Here is a 17,432-nt window from a genome sequence, read left to right on the forward strand (position 1 = left end):
AACATATACGATTTCTCTATATGTATTTCCACAATTATCTTGCTGCACAAGAAAAATCAGATCAGGAAAAAAATGAGAGAAAACAAAATGCAAGTAAACAACAACAACAAAAAAAGTGCAAACACTACGTTGTGATCAACATTCAGTCCCCAAGGTCCTCTCTCTGGGTATAGATGAATCTCTCTATCACAAGACCACTGGAACTGGCTTGAATCACTTCACTGTTGAAAAGAGCCGTGTCCATTAGAATTGATCATCACATAATTTTGCTGTTGTGTACAATTTCTCTTAGTTCTATACACTTCGCTTAGCATCAGTTCATGCAAATCTCTCCAGACCTCTCTGAAATCATCCTGAAGATTGTTTCTACAGAACCATAATATTTCATAACATTCATATACCATAACTTATTCAGCCATTTTCTAACTGATGGACATCCATTTGATTTCCAATTCCTTGCCACTACTGAAAGCACTGCTACAAGTATTTTTGTAGTGAGTCCTTTTTCCTCTTTTATGATTTCTTTGGGATATAGGCCCAGTAGAGACACTGTTGCATCAAAGGGCATACACAGTTAGGTAGACCTTTGAGCATAGTTCCATATTTCTCTACAGAATGGCTGGATCAGTTCACAACTCCACCAAATACATATTAGTGTCCCAGTTTTCCCACATTCCTTCCAACATTCATCATTATCTTTTCCTGTCATCTTAGCCAGTCTGAGCAGTGTGTAATGATACATCAGTTATCTTAATTTGCATTTCTCTGATCAATGCTGATTTAGAACATTTTTTCATGACTAGAAATGGTTTTAATTTCTTCATCTGAAAATTGTTAATATCCTTTGACCATTTATCAACTGGAGAATGGATTGTAAGAATGTTTCGTTTTGTTTGTAGAGACAGCATGAAAAGTTCTAGTTTTGTTTCTTTATTTTAAAAGAACTACATATTATAGATAGAAGTTAACAAGCAGGAGACTTCTCTAATTCCAACTTTCCATTAAAACATTTATTAGTTATATCCAGAGTCTACTGTTCTATCCATTCTTTGCATGTGCATTCATTAAATTAAAAAAAAGAATAGTCCTATATTAAGGAACTTGCCAACTATAAATGATAAACAACTTTTGCTACATTAACTTTATGTTGTTTCTAGGCTTCTCTTCAGAAAGTTAATACTTACTTTTATGTGACCTTGTCATCCTATCTGATTTAGCAGATGCATCCTTAACTCGGTTGTGATATTCTAAAAGGAATGTTCGCTCATGTTCAAAGAAATCATCTACATCCTGTAGATCAAAACAAAAAAACCAAGATTTTCAAGATTTTACTAAAGCTGGACTTTTTAAGGAAAGTTGAGCACTAAAGAACTGATGCTTTTGAAATGTGGTGGTAGAGACAGTCTCTTAAACAAGGAGTTCAAAAACAGTCAATACTTAAAAGAAATTAAGACTATTCAATGGAAAGTCAAATACTGAAGCTGAAACACTCTGGCCATATAATGAGAAAACAGGAATCACTGTATAAGACCTTGATGCTGGGAAAGACTGAAGGCCAAAGGAAAAGGGAACAACTGAGGATATGGATAATGTTATGTGAACAACGAACATGTACTTGAACAAATTTCAAGAGAAAATGGTAGAGAGAAGGGCCTGAGGATACTGTAGTCTATGAAGTCACAAATTCAAGAGACATGAATAAACAATTGAAAAAAATTAACCAAATTTTTTGTTTAAATGTTTTTTCTTTTAAATCTGCACCAGTTACATGTTTAATATTCACAAGGGAAAAAGCAAATTTGTAAATCAATATTTTAATAACTGCATCTATGAAAGATAATGGTATAAATGACTAATTCTGTACACTTTATACATTCATTTAAAAGCATGAAAAGCAGTCATATGCTTTTAATTATTTGAGCAGAAACCTTTATAAGGTTCACATTTGCCTGTAGTGCTTAAGACATGGCCTTATAAGGAATATACTTCTAAAATTATGCCATTCAAAAATTAAATATGTATAATTAAAATGATAATATAAACTTCTTTATAAAATATGAAAAATAATGATGGACAGATTATGAGCCCTAACATCTTAAAAAACATAGTAGTAGAGAGTAAAACCAACAAAGAAAGTTTTGCAAAACATTCCACTAAGCTGAATTATATCTGGGGCATTCATGGGTGGAAATGGAAAGTTCAGAAAGAATAAAAATGAAAAAGTTGTACAAAAATAATTTTAACTAAATGCTTTTTCCACCAATGACAGTGAAATCACACTTGGACAATGAAGTCTCAGGTATGATTTCTGGAAGAAGACATGCTACTGAAGAGAGCAAAGAAAAAGTAGCTGAACTGGACTAATCTCAAGTCTACGTAGGAAGATGAGAAAATAGTACAATGAAAACACAAAGACTTATACTATATCTGAAGGAAAAATTACTAAAAGCATTGAAAAAATGTCTTTAATACTTTAAAAAAAGTTGATTGAAAGAACATCAATAATTACTTATTTTTAATTCTCATTCTCCCATCGACATAAAAAATGTGAAACATCAATAGAGGAATCAAGAGTATCTCTCTGATCTCTCATCAATAAAGAATACATAGGTTTTTAGAAGCTAATTCAACAATGTATTTTATCTCTATCACCTTTAAATGAAAGATGTTAAGAATAGAAGAATCCATTAAATGAAAGAAATTAAGAACTGATGAATCCATTGTTCTTCTAAGTTTTTATCGAGTTCCAAATTCTCTCCCTCTTTCCATGTCTCTCCTCTACTGACAGAAGACAAGCAATATATAAATTACAAATGTGAAATTGGGAAAAATATATTTTCATATTAAGTTCTGCTGGGGGGAAAAAGGCAAGAAAAATAAATTGAAAAAAATCTGATTCATTCTATATTCAAGAACTCATATTTCTCTGAAGGAAATAGGATTTTTCATCATGAGTCCTTTGCAATTATCATGGACCATTCATTATATTCATCAGAGTACCTAAGTTTTTCACAATTTCCTAGTTCTACTCATTTAACTTTGCAACAGTTCTTCGAAATCTTTCCAAGTTTTTCTGAAAATGGTCCCCTTCCTTACTTTTTATAGTAATACAACACAATCATATGCAACAACTTGAATCATTCTCCAAATTGATGGACATCCCCTCAGTTTCTAATTCTTTGCCATCACAAAAATATTCTGTACAAGTTGGAATCTGTTTTCTAATCCATTTTGAGAGCCATTACACTCAGTTATGGTTATTGTTTATTTCCCACCTGACTCCCCAATACAATTTTTCTTCTCTTTATCATTCTTGTTTTATCCTATTCCTCTTTCAAAATGTTTTACTTCTGACCACTCCTCCTCCATAAACCCCCCATTTTACCAAATCTCCCCTTTTATTTGCCCTTTCTCCTCCTATTTTCGTTATTTATACCCAATTGAGTATATGCATATAATTCTTACTTTCATGTTTACCTTTTTATACTTCTCTTGAATCTTGTGTTTGTAAGACGTCTTTCTTATTCATTAAATATCCATTTTTTTCCCTTAAAGAAATATACTGTTTTGCTGAGTGATTCTTAATTGTAATTTTAGCTCTTTTGCCATCTAGTGTGTCATTTCCCAAGTCTTCTCTCCTGCAATGTGTAAGGTGTTGTTAAAACGTGTACGATTTCATGTTTGCTTTGACCTGGGAGCTCTGAAATTTGGCTTTAATATTCATGAGAGTTTCCATTTTGGGATCTCTTTTAGGAGGAGATGGGTGAATTCTTTCCATATATGTTTTACCCTCTGTTTTTACTATGTATGGACAGCTTGGTGGTTTTTTTGGATAATATCTTAAAATATTAAGACTAAGTTCTTTTTTTGGTCATGCCTTTTCTGGTAGTCCACTAATTCTTAAATTTCCTTTCCTTGATTTATTTTCCAGCTGAGTTTTTTTCTGTTAGGATATTTCATATATTTTAGTTTTTCATTCTCTTGACGCCTCATGGACTTTCATGGCTTTCACTTGTCCATTAAAATTTTTTAAGGGATTATTTTTCCTCAGTGAGTTTTTATTCCTCTTGTTCCACTTAACCAATTCTGCCTTTTAAAGTTCTTCAGTGAATTTTTATGCCTCTTTTACCATTTGGCCAATTTGTTTTTTAAGATGCTATTTTCTTCATATTTTTGGTGTCCCTTTTACTAAGCTAATCCTCTTTTCTTGTATCATTCAATACCTTTCCCAACCCCCACTCTTATCTTTTTAACTTCCAGCTCTTTCTGAGCTCATGTCCAATTGGTATTTTCTTCTTTCTTTTGTAACTAGCATATTAGGTTGCTGTTTTCTTCTGTGTATCTTAGTCTCCCCTGATGCTGTAGTAGCTTTTTATGGTCATTTTTTTTTGTTGTTGTTATTTGCTCACTTTCCCAGGCTATTTCTTGATTATGAACTTTATATATAGGACTGTGCTCACTGAAGATGGGAAGGTAGTGTCCCAAGAGACTTTTTTGTGCTATTTTTCAGAGCCATTTTTTGGGGGAGGGTCTCTACAAATTTTTGATGCTTCCAAGACGGTATGATCTGGGAGAAGTTTGATCATCTCTCCTGGTGTGCTCTGGCACCCAGAAAAAGGTCTACTGCTCCTGTGCTGCCACGATCATTAGTGTTCTTACACCTTGATCCTACAATAAATGCAGGTCTCCAGTTCTGTGGATGCAAATGCTAATACTGCTTTCTTCCTTGGAACTGCTGTCAGGGTCTGTTTTCTTGTAACCATCCACAAGTGTTTCTCTCCATCCCGGAAGTGTGACCCAGAAACATGTATTGACAATAGAGGTGTCAATCAATACCAGCCAAGAGTCCCCTAAAATCTGTTACCAATTGTCCAAATCCCTTACTGCCTCTAGAATGAGAGTTCCCAAAGTAGCTGTTGCAGCCCCTAACATAAATGCTGTCAAAACGGCTTCCAAGACCAACTACTGGAACTACCACCTTTTGCACTATGGCCCCTGTGTCATAGACCTCTCCTGCTGACCTCCTCATCTGTCTTAGCATGTAATAATATCTCATTTTGAATTTTTGGTGAAGGCTATTCAAAATTTGATTTGAGGTCTTATTTTAAATTTGTTTGGAGAGGAATTCTGGAAAAGTCCACCTGATTTCTGTCTCTCGGCTAGCATCTTGTCTCATCTTTGTTTGTTGATTTTTTTGACCTTTTACTGTATTTTGGAATTCGGCTAAGTTTAACTCTTGAGAGGCTGGAGGTGTAGGGGACTATATGTCCTGAGCTTCAAGCTTTTATGTCTTAGCTGTTTCCACAGTTGAGGGTGGAGATGGGGGGGAGAAGGGAGAGAAAATTCTAAGTTTTCAGTGTTTTCCTAGTCCTTACCAAATAAGCCTTTGCTCCTTCATACAGTAATTCCTTACTTCTTTGAAACTGTGACAATACAGAAACAGGACCTTTGCTCCTTAATTACCACAAATGCCTCTCTGCCTTAGAACTGAGTTGTCAAGTGAGGCCAGATTATGGACCCAGGGTTCACACAGACTCTCCTATAACCTCTTTTTGAGCAGAGTCAAATAGACTTGCTTTTACTTTGAAGGCCCACAGTTGGAATTATTTCCAGTGTGCTGTACTTCTGGCCAATTCACACCTGAGCACCGCAAACTTTCCATCCTACCCTTCTAAATTGTCCTGGACTGGAAAAATGAGTTACTGTGACTTTTTTTTTTGCTTATGTTCCTTAGAATTTGATTTGCATTTCCAATGGAGCAGTAATGAACTGAACCAGCTACGTCCAGAGAAAGAACTCTGGGTGATGACTAAAAACCATTACATTGAATTCCTAATCCCTATATTTATGCCCACCTGCATTTTTTGATTTCCTTCACAAGCTAATTGTACAATATTTCAGAGCCTGATTCTTTTTGTACAGCAAAATAACAGTTTGGTCATGTATACTTATTGTGTATCTAATTTATATTTTAATATATTTAACATCTACTGGTCATCCTGCCATCTGGGGGAGGGGGTGAGAGGTAAGAGGTGAAAAATTGGAACAAGAGGTTTGGCAATTGTTAATGCTGTAAAGTTACCCATACATATAACCTGTAAATAAAAGGCTATTAAATAAAAAAAAAATTGATTTGACACACTTTCTTAAAGTTGTGTAGAGGGGAATACTGTAAGAGCTTGACAAAAATGCTCCCACCTCAGCTCCAATCTTACAGAATCTTTTGCAACTAGGTATCTCCAATTAATATATCAATATTCTTAAATGCCTTTTATGTGCCAGTCACTGTGCTAAGTAATGGAGACACAAAAATAGGCAAAAGACAGACAGTTGCTAGCCTCAAGGAGCTTACAATTTAATAAAGGGGAAAACATACCAACAAGTATATACAAAGCAAGTTATATGCAGGATAAATAGGAAATAAACGGAGAGAAGGCACTGGAATTCAAGTTATGCAAGATTTCCTGTAGGATGTGGGATTTTACTTAGGGATTAAAGGAACCCAGAGAGGTCACTAGTCAAAGTGAAGAAAGAAAAGCATTTTAGGCTTGATGGACAGAAAGAATGCCTGGAGTTGAGAGATGAGGCGTTTTGTTTTGGAACAACCAAAAGGCCAATGTTAGTGGATCAAAAGTATGTGTCAAAGAATAAGATCAAAGGAGACAGAATAGATAAATTGAATGCCAAATGGAGAATTTTGTATTTGTTCGTAGAGACAATATGAAGCCACTGCAATTTATTGAGTGTGAGTTTGTATGTATGAAGGATGGGGAGGGAGGAGAAAGGTGGCATGATGTGTTCTGACCTGTGCTTTTGGAAAATCACTCAACTGCTTGAATGGAAAATGGATTAGAGAAGGGAAGAGGCTTGAGGCTGGCAGACCCACCAGCAAGCTATTATAATAATCAAAGTGTGAGGTGATGATGGCTTGCAAGAAAATAGTGGCAATGTCAAAGACAAGGGGGAATATAAAAAAGATATTGCCAAGGTGAAATTGACATACTTCAGCAACAAACTGGATATGGGGAGATACAGATCAAGATCATTCAGGATTCCTTGGAAAATGCAATAGCATAAATATTGTTATTCAATCATTTGACTCTTTTTCACTCCGTGGACTATAGCACCTCAGGCCCTTCTATCCTCCACTATCTCTCAAAGTCTGTCCAAGTTCATGTTCATTGCTTCCATAATAATATCTATCCACCTCATCCTCTGTCATGCAGATTTTTCATTCCTTTTTTCTTTTTCAATCTTTTTCAACATTAGAATCTTTTCCAATGATTTCTGTCTTCATATTACATGGCTAAAATATGCTTCAATAACATAAATAACCTTGTTCAGTGACTATCTCATAATAAACATCAGGTGAAGCATTAAACAAGGAGACTGTAAGCTTGCCAAAATTATTTCTCATTGAGATAGAGATCATTTATCCAGAGTCGGGGTCTGAAACAATTTCCTGTGAATGGTGATGAGATCCTCCTGTTTGTGGTTGATACTGTAATGATCATATCAATCAGAAAATCCTGGAATAGATCTGTAACAATTTAAAGGAATTTGGTCTACTTATCCATATAGCAAAGATTTCTACATGAATTTTAAATGTACAACCTATAAAACTTGTTCAATAATATGTATATTTGGAACAATGTGCTAGGACCAGAGTTACTGAGGAGGTGAGAGTTAGATTGCTTTCAGAAAGCTAAAAATGTCTTTTGATGATCTCAAACTTCATTTTTTCAACACTACTATTAATAGCTAACTTACTATGTTATAGGAATTATACTAAGCACTTTAGAAATATTATCTCATTTGATACTCACAAGAATGCTGGAAGGTAGATACTAACAGTACCTCCATTTTAAAGATAAAGAAACTGAGGTAAATGGAGGTCAAGTGATTTTTCTAAGGTCACACAACTAGCGTGTAAGGCTAGATCTGCAGGTTTTTTGACTCCAGGTCCAGTGCTCTATCCATTGTGCTAACTAGTTGCTCCTAACATTTTATAGATGTTACTATATGGTAGTAAAACTTGAACACCAATACTTCCTTTTTTTTGGGGGGGGGGGGCGCTGGGGCAATTGGGGTTAAGTGACTTGCTTAGGGTCACACAGCTAGGAAGTGTCTGAGGCCACATTTGAATTCAGGTCTTCCTGACTTCAAGGCTGGTGCTCTATCCATTACACCATCTAGCTGTCCCTAACACTAATACTTCCAAAAAACTAAGGTAAAGATCACACAGAGGACAATAAAGAAATAAAGAAGTATAAATAGTCAATATGAGCAGACTACAACATGTAAACAATAAGGAACTATAAGAAATAAAAGAGATAACCTTCTAAGAACTATGTAACAAGAAAAAAAGATAAGACTTGAGATTAGCAGGGGGATTAACGAACAGGAAGATATAATCAGTCTTTCACTAGTTCCTTTGAAATGCACATACCAAGTAAGGAAGGCACTCTGAATGGATCTCCTATAATGAACTTTGGGGAAGACAGAGACAAGACTGGCATAGGATAAGCAGGTTAGTTGAAGTGTAATATACAGAAAATTAATTCCTAAATCTATGAGATAACAAATTCACTTGAATATGAATATATGAAAGAAAAGGAATTTGGGAGAAAGAAAAAAAAATCTATTAAAAAATGATTCATTATATATATATCAACGCTTATTTCTGCAGGTAAATTCTTCCCAACAGAGGGAGCCAAGTGGCAGAATGGACAAACTCCTGGATCTGGAGTCAAAATGACTCTGAGTTCAAATATGGTCACAGAATAGCTATGTGCCCTTGGGTAAGTCATTTCATCTGTTTGCCTTAGTTTTCTCATCTTCAAAATGAGCTACAGAAGGACCAGCAGACTACTCTATTTTAGTTTTGGGAAAAAAGACAAAAACAAACAAACAAAAAAATCCTAAACAATAAAAAAAACAAAAAGAGGTTCATGAAGTCACACATGACTTAAATGGTTGAATAACAACAAAAACAACCGCAAAATTATCCCCAACAGATCTGGCTAACACCAAAACAACTCAATTATTAGTAGAATTTCCCACATCCATAAAATATTAGTTATAGAGAAGAGCTGAAATAACTAGTTCATTTCCATAAATAAAATAATCTCAAAACCACAAAATATATATATATATAAAAAAACTCAACATCAATTAGGAACCAAATTTTAAAGAGAAAAGTTAAATGAATTATAGATTGAGATAGAGAATAGTACTATAATTGTGAAGGCTTTTAATCTTCTCTTTTCTTTTTTTTTTTTTTTTAATTTAATAGCCTTTTATTTACAGGATATATGCATGGGTAACTTTACAGCATTAACAATTGCCAAACCTCTTGTTCCAATTTTTCACCTCTTACCCCCCCAACCCCTCCCCTAGATGGCAGGATGACCAGTAGATATTAAATATATTAAAATATAAATTAGATACACAATAATTATACATGACCAAAACGTTATTTTGCTGTACAAAAAGAATCAGACTCTGAAATATTGTACAATTAGCTTGTGAAGGAAATCAAAAATGCAGGTGTACATAAATAATCTTCTCTTTTCAGAAGTAGATAAATCTAATCCCCTTCTCCCTCCAAAAGAAAGAAATAAGTCAAGAAAGTGAACAGAATTTTAGATAAGGTAGATATGATTGATATCTGGAGAGTATTGAATGAAAGTAGCAAGTAACATCTTTTTTCTAAGCAATGCATAACTTTTTAAAAAATTAGTGTATAAGAATTTTAAAGTTAGAGTGGATGTTGGGGAACATCTGAATAAGTTATGGTATATATGAATGTAATGGAATATTACTGTTCTATAAGAAACAATCAGTAGGATAATTTCAGAAAGGCCTGGAAAAACTTGCACAAACTGATGGTGAGTTTTAAGTGAGTAGAATCAAAAGACATCATACACAGCAATAACAAAATTATGTGATGATCAATTGTGATGGATTAACAATGAGATGATTCAGGCCAATTCCAATAAATTTGTGATGAAAAGAGCCATCTGAATCCAGAAACAGGACTACGGGAACTCAATATGGATCACAACATAGTATTTTCACCTTTTTTGTTGTTGTTTGCTTGTTTTTCCTCTCCTATTTGACCTGATTTTTCTTGTGCAGCATGATAAATGTGGAAATAAGAAGAATTGGAAGAATTGCTCATGTTTAATCTATATTGGATTACTTGCTGTCTGGGGGAGGCTGGTGGGGGGAAGGGAAGGAGAAAAATTGGAACACAAGGTTTTGCAGGGGTGAGTGTTGAAAGATATCTTTGCATGTATTCTGAAAATAAATTATTAAAAATTTTTTAAAAGCAAAAAGAGAATTGCAGATCAAAAATTAATTTGAGACCAAACAACCTAATTTTAAAAACCTAATGGGTTAAAGAAAAAATTATAGAAACAATCAGTAACTTCATTGAAGAGAATGACAATAATTAGAGAACATATTAAAACCTACTGAATATAGCAAAAGCAGTGATTAGAGGAATAACGTAAAAAAAGTGAGCAAGTAAACCAATGAATTAGGTATGTTATTTTAAAAAAACCTAGAAGAAAAACTAAATATCCACACCAAATTGGAAATCCTAAAAAATAAAGGTCAGATTATAAGAAAACCATTGAATTAATAAATAAAACTAGGAACTGGTTTTATGAAAAAAAAAAAAAAAAAACACACCCCACAATATAACAGACAAACCATTGGTTAATTTGATAAAAGAGAGAAGAAAACCAAATTTCTAGTATTAAGAAAGGAAAGGGTAAATATATCACTAACAAAGATGAAATTAAAGCAACTGGAGTTATTTTGCCCAAGTTTATGACAATACAATTTAAGTGAAATGGAAGAATATTTACAAAAACATAAATTGCCTAGATTAACAAAAGAGGAAATAGGCCTATTGTAAAAAAAAACAAAAACAAAAACATAAAAAACCACAACTGAATAAGCCATACATGAGCTTTCTAAGAAAAAAGCTCCAGGAGCAGCTGGATTTACAAATGAATTCTACTGAACTTTTAAAGATTAACTAATTCCAAAATAAATTCTTTGGAATAACAGGTAAAGATGGAATTCTACCAAATTCCTGTTATAAAACAAAAATGACACTGATGCTTGAACTAGAAAGAAAACGAATTCATTAATGAATATGAATGCAAATATCCTAAATAAAAAACTAGCCAAAAGACTGTAATAATATATTACAAAAATTGTACATTATGCTTAAATGGGATTTATACCAGGAACACAGGGATGGTTTTACATAAGGAAAACTACTAACATAATCTATTGTATCAATAAGAGTAAAAACATCAATTATATCAACAGATGCAGAAAAAGCTTTGGATAAAGGATACCACTCATTTCTATTAAAAAAAAACAAAACAACAAATGTATAGGTATAAATGGATTTCTCCTCAAATTGAAAAAAAAAAATTATCTAAAATCACCAGCAGGCATCTATGTAATGGGGAGAAGTTAGAAGCTTCCCCTGTAGTATTAGGTATAAAAGAAGTATTTCCATTATCATCAATATTATTCAATATTGAAATGTTGGAAATCCTAACAGTAGCAATAAGAAAAGAAACAGAAGTAAAAGGAATCTAATTAGGGAATGAATTATCTCTTTTAGCATATGATATATGTTATGATATAATGTGATGACATCATGAAGATGATATATATTTTTAAAAGTTATCCCAATTTGGGATTGGGAAATCCCAAAGAACTCAACTAAAAAATTAACTGAAATGACAATTTTAGAAAAGTAGCAGGATATAAAATAAATATACATAAATTATGAACATCCCATGTTCATGGACTCTAAAAGAAAAGATAGCAAAAGGTACCCTATTTAAAATACCTCTTGACAATATAAAATACCTAGTAGTACATTTGCCAAAACAAACCTAGGAACTAGATAAACAAAATTATAAAAAAAAAAAATCAAATCAGATTTAAGTAATGGAGAAATAGCAATTGTTCATGAGTAGGCAGGGGCAATAAAACAAAAATGAGAATTTTACCTAATCTAATTTATATGTTGAATCCCATCACAATTAAATGAACAAAAACTTATTTTACTGAATTAGAAAATCTAATAACAAAATTTATTTGGAAGAACAAAGTCAAGAATATCAAGAAAAAATGTAAAGGAAGGAAGTTTGGCACTACCAAATCTTAAAACTATTACTATAAGGCAGTAATTTTCAAAACTAGCTGGTACTAAAAAACAGATATATCAGTGGAGCAAAGAAGAAATACAATTTATAGAAAACGAATATAATCTTGTATTTGACAAGTGGAAAGACTAGATTGTAGGATAAGAATTTGATATTTGGTAAAAACTATAAGTAAAACTAAAAAGTAATATGGCAGAAATTGGGCATAAACCAGTATCTTACCCATCGAGATAAGGATCAAAATAGATACATGGCCTACATATAAAACTGTCCCTCTCACCCCAAAAAGAGAGAAGGTCTGGATTATTTACAAACCAATAAAGTAATCTATGAATAATCAAATAAGCATTCAATTGAGTCACTGGCATTATGGCCTTTTAAAAACTAAATCTGTACTTAAAACAGGTATAGGAAACTCTATCAAAGGAGACTGACACCTGTTATTTGCATCTTATAGAGTCTTAAAAAATTGGGGCAGTAAAAATTAAGTGACTTGCTAACCCAGGATCACACATTGCCAGTAAGTGTTGAGAAGCAAAACCTAGGTCTTCCTAATTCTGAGGCTATGTCTATTTATTTTTCAGAGTTCCCTGAACTATTGGTTAACTACAGTTTTAAGAATACAACATCCTGCTATGTTTAATAAAATCAATATTTGTGTACTTTATATATGTATTCAAATCAGTAAATATTTTTTGAGGATTTATTATGTGCAATGCTATAAGACAATCCCCACTTCAATCCTTGAAGTACACAGATACATGTAAATCTGTGTGTCTATACTCTTTCTCTCAAAGAACAGCTTATCACTTATATTTCAAGATTTATTGAAGGTATTTAAATTCTGGCTCAATTTACCTTGGTTCATATTTATCATTAAAAAAAATAGATTCATCATCTTTAGAGAAGGATAATATATAACCAGTGAAGAAGAAAAAGCAGTATTGTTGGATTCCAACAAATAATGAATTTTATATGATCCTGAAAAAGACAATTAGTGAATGGGTAAGAATTTTTCTTATTCTACTAGAATACCGAGGGAGAAATTTTAAAAAAAATTAAAGACAATTAGTGAATGGGTAAGAATTTTTTCTTCTTCTACTAGAATACTGAGGGAGAAATTAAAAAAAAAATTATCTTTGCATAATACTGAAAGATCACTGGAAAGTAAGAGTCTATTCTGGTCCTGTCTGAAAGAAACTTATTTTGAAATTATATATCTGAATTATTTAATTTAGTCTATTTTCTTTCTTTTTTCCTTAGATATTTTTAAAGAATATTTTCAAATCCTGTTTAGGAAGAGTACTCAGCTTAACTATCTCTTTATTTCCTACCCTCCTGGACTTCATTATGCCCACAGGCTAGGTACTTTTTTCCCCCTCTTCCCACATCTTCTTAAGTTTCTCTTTTAATATGTTGTCTTCCCTCATTAGATTGTCAGTTTCCCAACACTTATCACAATGTCTGAGTATGTAGTAAGTGTTTAACATTTTGACATCATGACATTGAGTGATTTTCATAATTTAGCCCTAAACCTGTCTGTCTTCCAAGTACATGTTGCTTAATTATTCCCTATTTTTCTTTGATTTTCAACATCTTGGGATCCTTGGTTGCCATCAATAATCAAATAATCAAGCATTAATTACCTATTTTATATGAGGCACTGTTCTAGGTGCTGGCGATATGGACACAAAAGAAAAAGACTTTACATTTTATTAAAGGAAACATATACATAATCTAAGTATTTACAAAATAATTTTGAAGAGAAATGTTAATACAGTATGCTTCAGGGGATCTGTGTTTCCTTCAACTCAAAAAATCCTTAAATGACACCTCCTTAAACTATGATAATATCTTTTCCTTTTTCACTAACTTTCAAACTTGTTAGCAGGAGTAACCTGTACTCAATGAAACCATTTTCTCATTTCATTCTGGCAACAACCTATCTTCCAATCACATCGCTCAACTTCCTTTCCAAGATTCTAATAACTTCTTAAATCCAGTAGTTAGCCCTCATCTTATTTGACCCCCCCCTGCAGCTTCTGAAACAGTCTATCATCCTTTCCTCTTAGATACTGGTCTGTCTCAATCTTTTTTGCTCAATCATAATATACCTGACCCCAAAGTGCTATCAATTTTACATTAAGTCCTCTTTTCTTATATTTTATTCCTTAGTGATTTCATCAGCTTCTAGGAGTATAATATCTGTGAAGAGGACTCCCACAGAATATAAACTAATATTCATGAGCCCAGTTTCATGTCTCATTTTTGACTTTAGTATCCGAGCACTTAGCACAATGCATTGCATATAATGTTGACTGAATTGAAAAGAACAAATTCTCACACTATTATTATTGGAAACCAAATCTTACCTTTACCCCTGAAACAATGACACCATCTGCCGACTTAACCATATTTTTAAAGAAATCTTCAAGTTTCTCTTTCTTATTTTTTCCACGTACACTCAACTGAAAGATATAAATTTTAAAAAGACATTTTCAGTAAAAATAGGAAACAGTGCCTCTGATGCTTGAAGCATCAAAACGGAAACTACTGTTTTATAGACACTTCTGTCTGTCCCCTCCTCCCTCTTTAGAATACTCTTCCTTTCCTGTAATTGGCTAGCTGTTCTCCAACTTTTTAGAACCATAATAAAATGAAAAAGCCACTTTCATTGAAAAGGGCACATCAATACACTCTCCTATGGCTTACCCACCATTTGCTATCAATCATTTGTTCTCTAAATTTCCTAATGTTTTGGAGAATTGATATACTATGCACTACTTAGGAGATTTGTTCCACTCCTCATTTTTACTAATATGTAAACATCACTGGGAAAATGCATATTACAGTAAGTGTGCTATAGGAAATTTAAGAGATTATTCTAGTTTGAAAAAAAAACTAAAATTTCTATTCTAAATTCTTCTGCTTTTGGTATAAGATCAAGGATCAAGCAATCTTTAGTAATTGGGATTAAGTCACTTGCCCAGGGTCACATAGAAAGTAAGTGTTATGTGTCTGAGACCAGATGTGAACTTAGGTCTTCCTGATTTCGGGGCTAGTGCTCTACACACTGTGCCACCTAGCTGCCCCCCATCCAGACTCTTTTTTAAAGACCTTTAGTAAGGAGGGATACCCACTGACACCTAAGGCACCCCATTCCATTTTTGGTTAGCTCTAATTGTCAGCCAGTTGTTACTATTTTTTAAATCTATCTAGCCTACATTCACCTCTTTGTCATTTTCAGGCATTATTTCTAATTCTGAATTTCTGAGGTCAAGAAGAAAAAAAATCTAGTCCTTAAAATGAGTAACCTTTCAAATATTTCAAAGATCGCTACCATATTCCTCCTAAGTCTTCTCTTCACTTCACTTCTTTTATAGCAGGTTTATTATAAGGTTCTACACTTTCTTCTGGACATTTTCCAGTTTATCAAAGTTTTTCCTAATACGTGGCACCCACAAGTTAAGATACTACTCCAGATATGGGTCTGAGTAGGCCTATCTCTACATTTGTATTGAATACTTCCTTGTGTGTGGAGGAAGAAATGAGAATGGGAAAGAGGAGAGAAAATATTTTAGTATTCACTTGTATGTTTATCATTCATTTGGCTCTTCCATGTTAAAGGTTAGGGGTTTGGTTGGTGGTTGTCCTTTGTACTCAGCCATCCTTGATCTGAAAGAATGCAAGTTATTATTATTATTTTACTTTTCAAATAATAAGAACCAAAACAGCATTGTGTTGGGTTCAATGTTGGGTCCAACTGTGGCTAATTACACCAGTATGAGCTCAGAAGGCTCAACTACAGGTTAGACACAAATAGTCTGTATGGAGATGTCTTTAAATTTGTGAATCTCACATTTCTTTTGAGCTATACAAATCTATTTTGTTTACAGAGTAGAGCATCTTTAATGTAGCTATACTGTGCTCATGTCTCCCAATAAATTCCAAAGTCCTTCAGAGACCTTGAGAGTGTTCTTGTATCACTTCTTCTAACCTCCATCTTAGTTCCTGCCTCATCTAACTCTTCATAAAATAATCTTTTAGGCAAACCTAAGTTTGACATTCAAACAATGTAATCAAACTACTTGAGATATCATCTCTGCAGAAGAGATTGAATGCTTGGCAGTTCAGCTAAAAAAAAAGGACTTCAGTATTTTATTTTGCCATATGATCTTCAGAATCTTCCTAAGACAATTCAGATGGAAGCAATTCAGTTTCCTGGCATGGCCCTTGTATACTTTCCAGGTTTCACAAGCACACAACAATGAAGTCAGCACAATGGTTCTGTGGATCTTTTGTTTGATATGCAGCCTCTTCTCTTCCACACTTCCTTTGGAATCATCCAAACACAGAACTAACTCTGGCAATGTGTGTCAACCTCATCATCTATATCTATATCTATATATCCCCAGAAAGTATTCTGTCATAATATCTACCTACCTACCTACAGCATTCAGAATTTTTCCATTTGCTGTAACTGATGATTCCAAGCATACTGGAAGGATTAGTGAGTTTAGCTGTTGAGCTGTTAATAATAATATTTGCAAGGCCATTGAGTTAAGAACTGAAAAAGAAAATATGCCCTGATTTTTCTGTTGTTATTGCTGAGGCAATTGGGGTTAAAAACTTGCCCAGGGTCACACAGCTAGGAAGTATTAAGTGTCTGAGGCCAGATTTGAACTTAGGTCCTCCTGACTTCAGGCTGGTGCTCTATCCACTGCACTGAACCATCTAGCTGCTCCTAGGTCCTGATTTTCAAAAAGGAAGAGAGTAAAATCTGGACTATTAGTCAAAGAACAAGTGGAAAATGATTTTGTATTTTAAGCTAGACTTCTAAATAAGCAGAAAAGGTGTTGCTGTTCTGTCATTTAAGTAAATATGGTTAAGTCACTACATTTCTCTTAAACTATTTTTAAAAACCTTATAGAAGGAAATGAGATTATATTATCTTAATTTGTCTTCCAGATCTAAAATTCTTACGTAAATATGCCCCAAGAATTTTTAAATTCAGTTAGAGAAAAGCTCAAAGGAATCAAGAAAAACAAAAATAAATTTTAATGAACTCTTTACTATCTTTTTCCTTTTTAAAAATTTCCCCAGAAATTTTTGCTGATAAGAGACACCTTCATAACACCTCAGCATTTTCATCTTGATTAAGCATAAACTAGATAGATAAGGGGCTACTAGTATTCTTTTAATTCTACTTTTTATCTTTCATGTCATTGT

General features: G+C 33.3%; 1 protein-coding gene across 1 annotated transcript in view; it reads right to left on the bottom strand.

Moving 5' to 3' along the window:
* Positions 1–17,432, bottom strand: part of SNX6 (sorting nexin 6) — a 163,079-nt gene that overhangs the window by 22,329 nt on the left and 123,318 nt on the right. The window contains exons 8-9 of the mRNA XM_031949301.1: positions 14,576–14,671; positions 1,185–1,290 (exon numbers count right to left, since the gene is read on the bottom strand). Coding sequence (XP_031805161.1) covers positions 1,185–1,290; positions 14,576–14,671 — 202 coding nt within the window. The remainder of the gene's footprint in view (positions 1–1,184; positions 1,291–14,575; positions 14,672–17,432) is intronic.

Source organism: Sarcophilus harrisii, chromosome 2 (genome assembly GCF_902635505.1).
Source record: "Sarcophilus harrisii chromosome 2, mSarHar1.11, whole genome shotgun sequence".
In the NCBI taxonomy this organism is placed as follows: domain Eukaryota; kingdom Metazoa; phylum Chordata; class Mammalia; order Dasyuromorphia; family Dasyuridae; genus Sarcophilus; species Sarcophilus harrisii.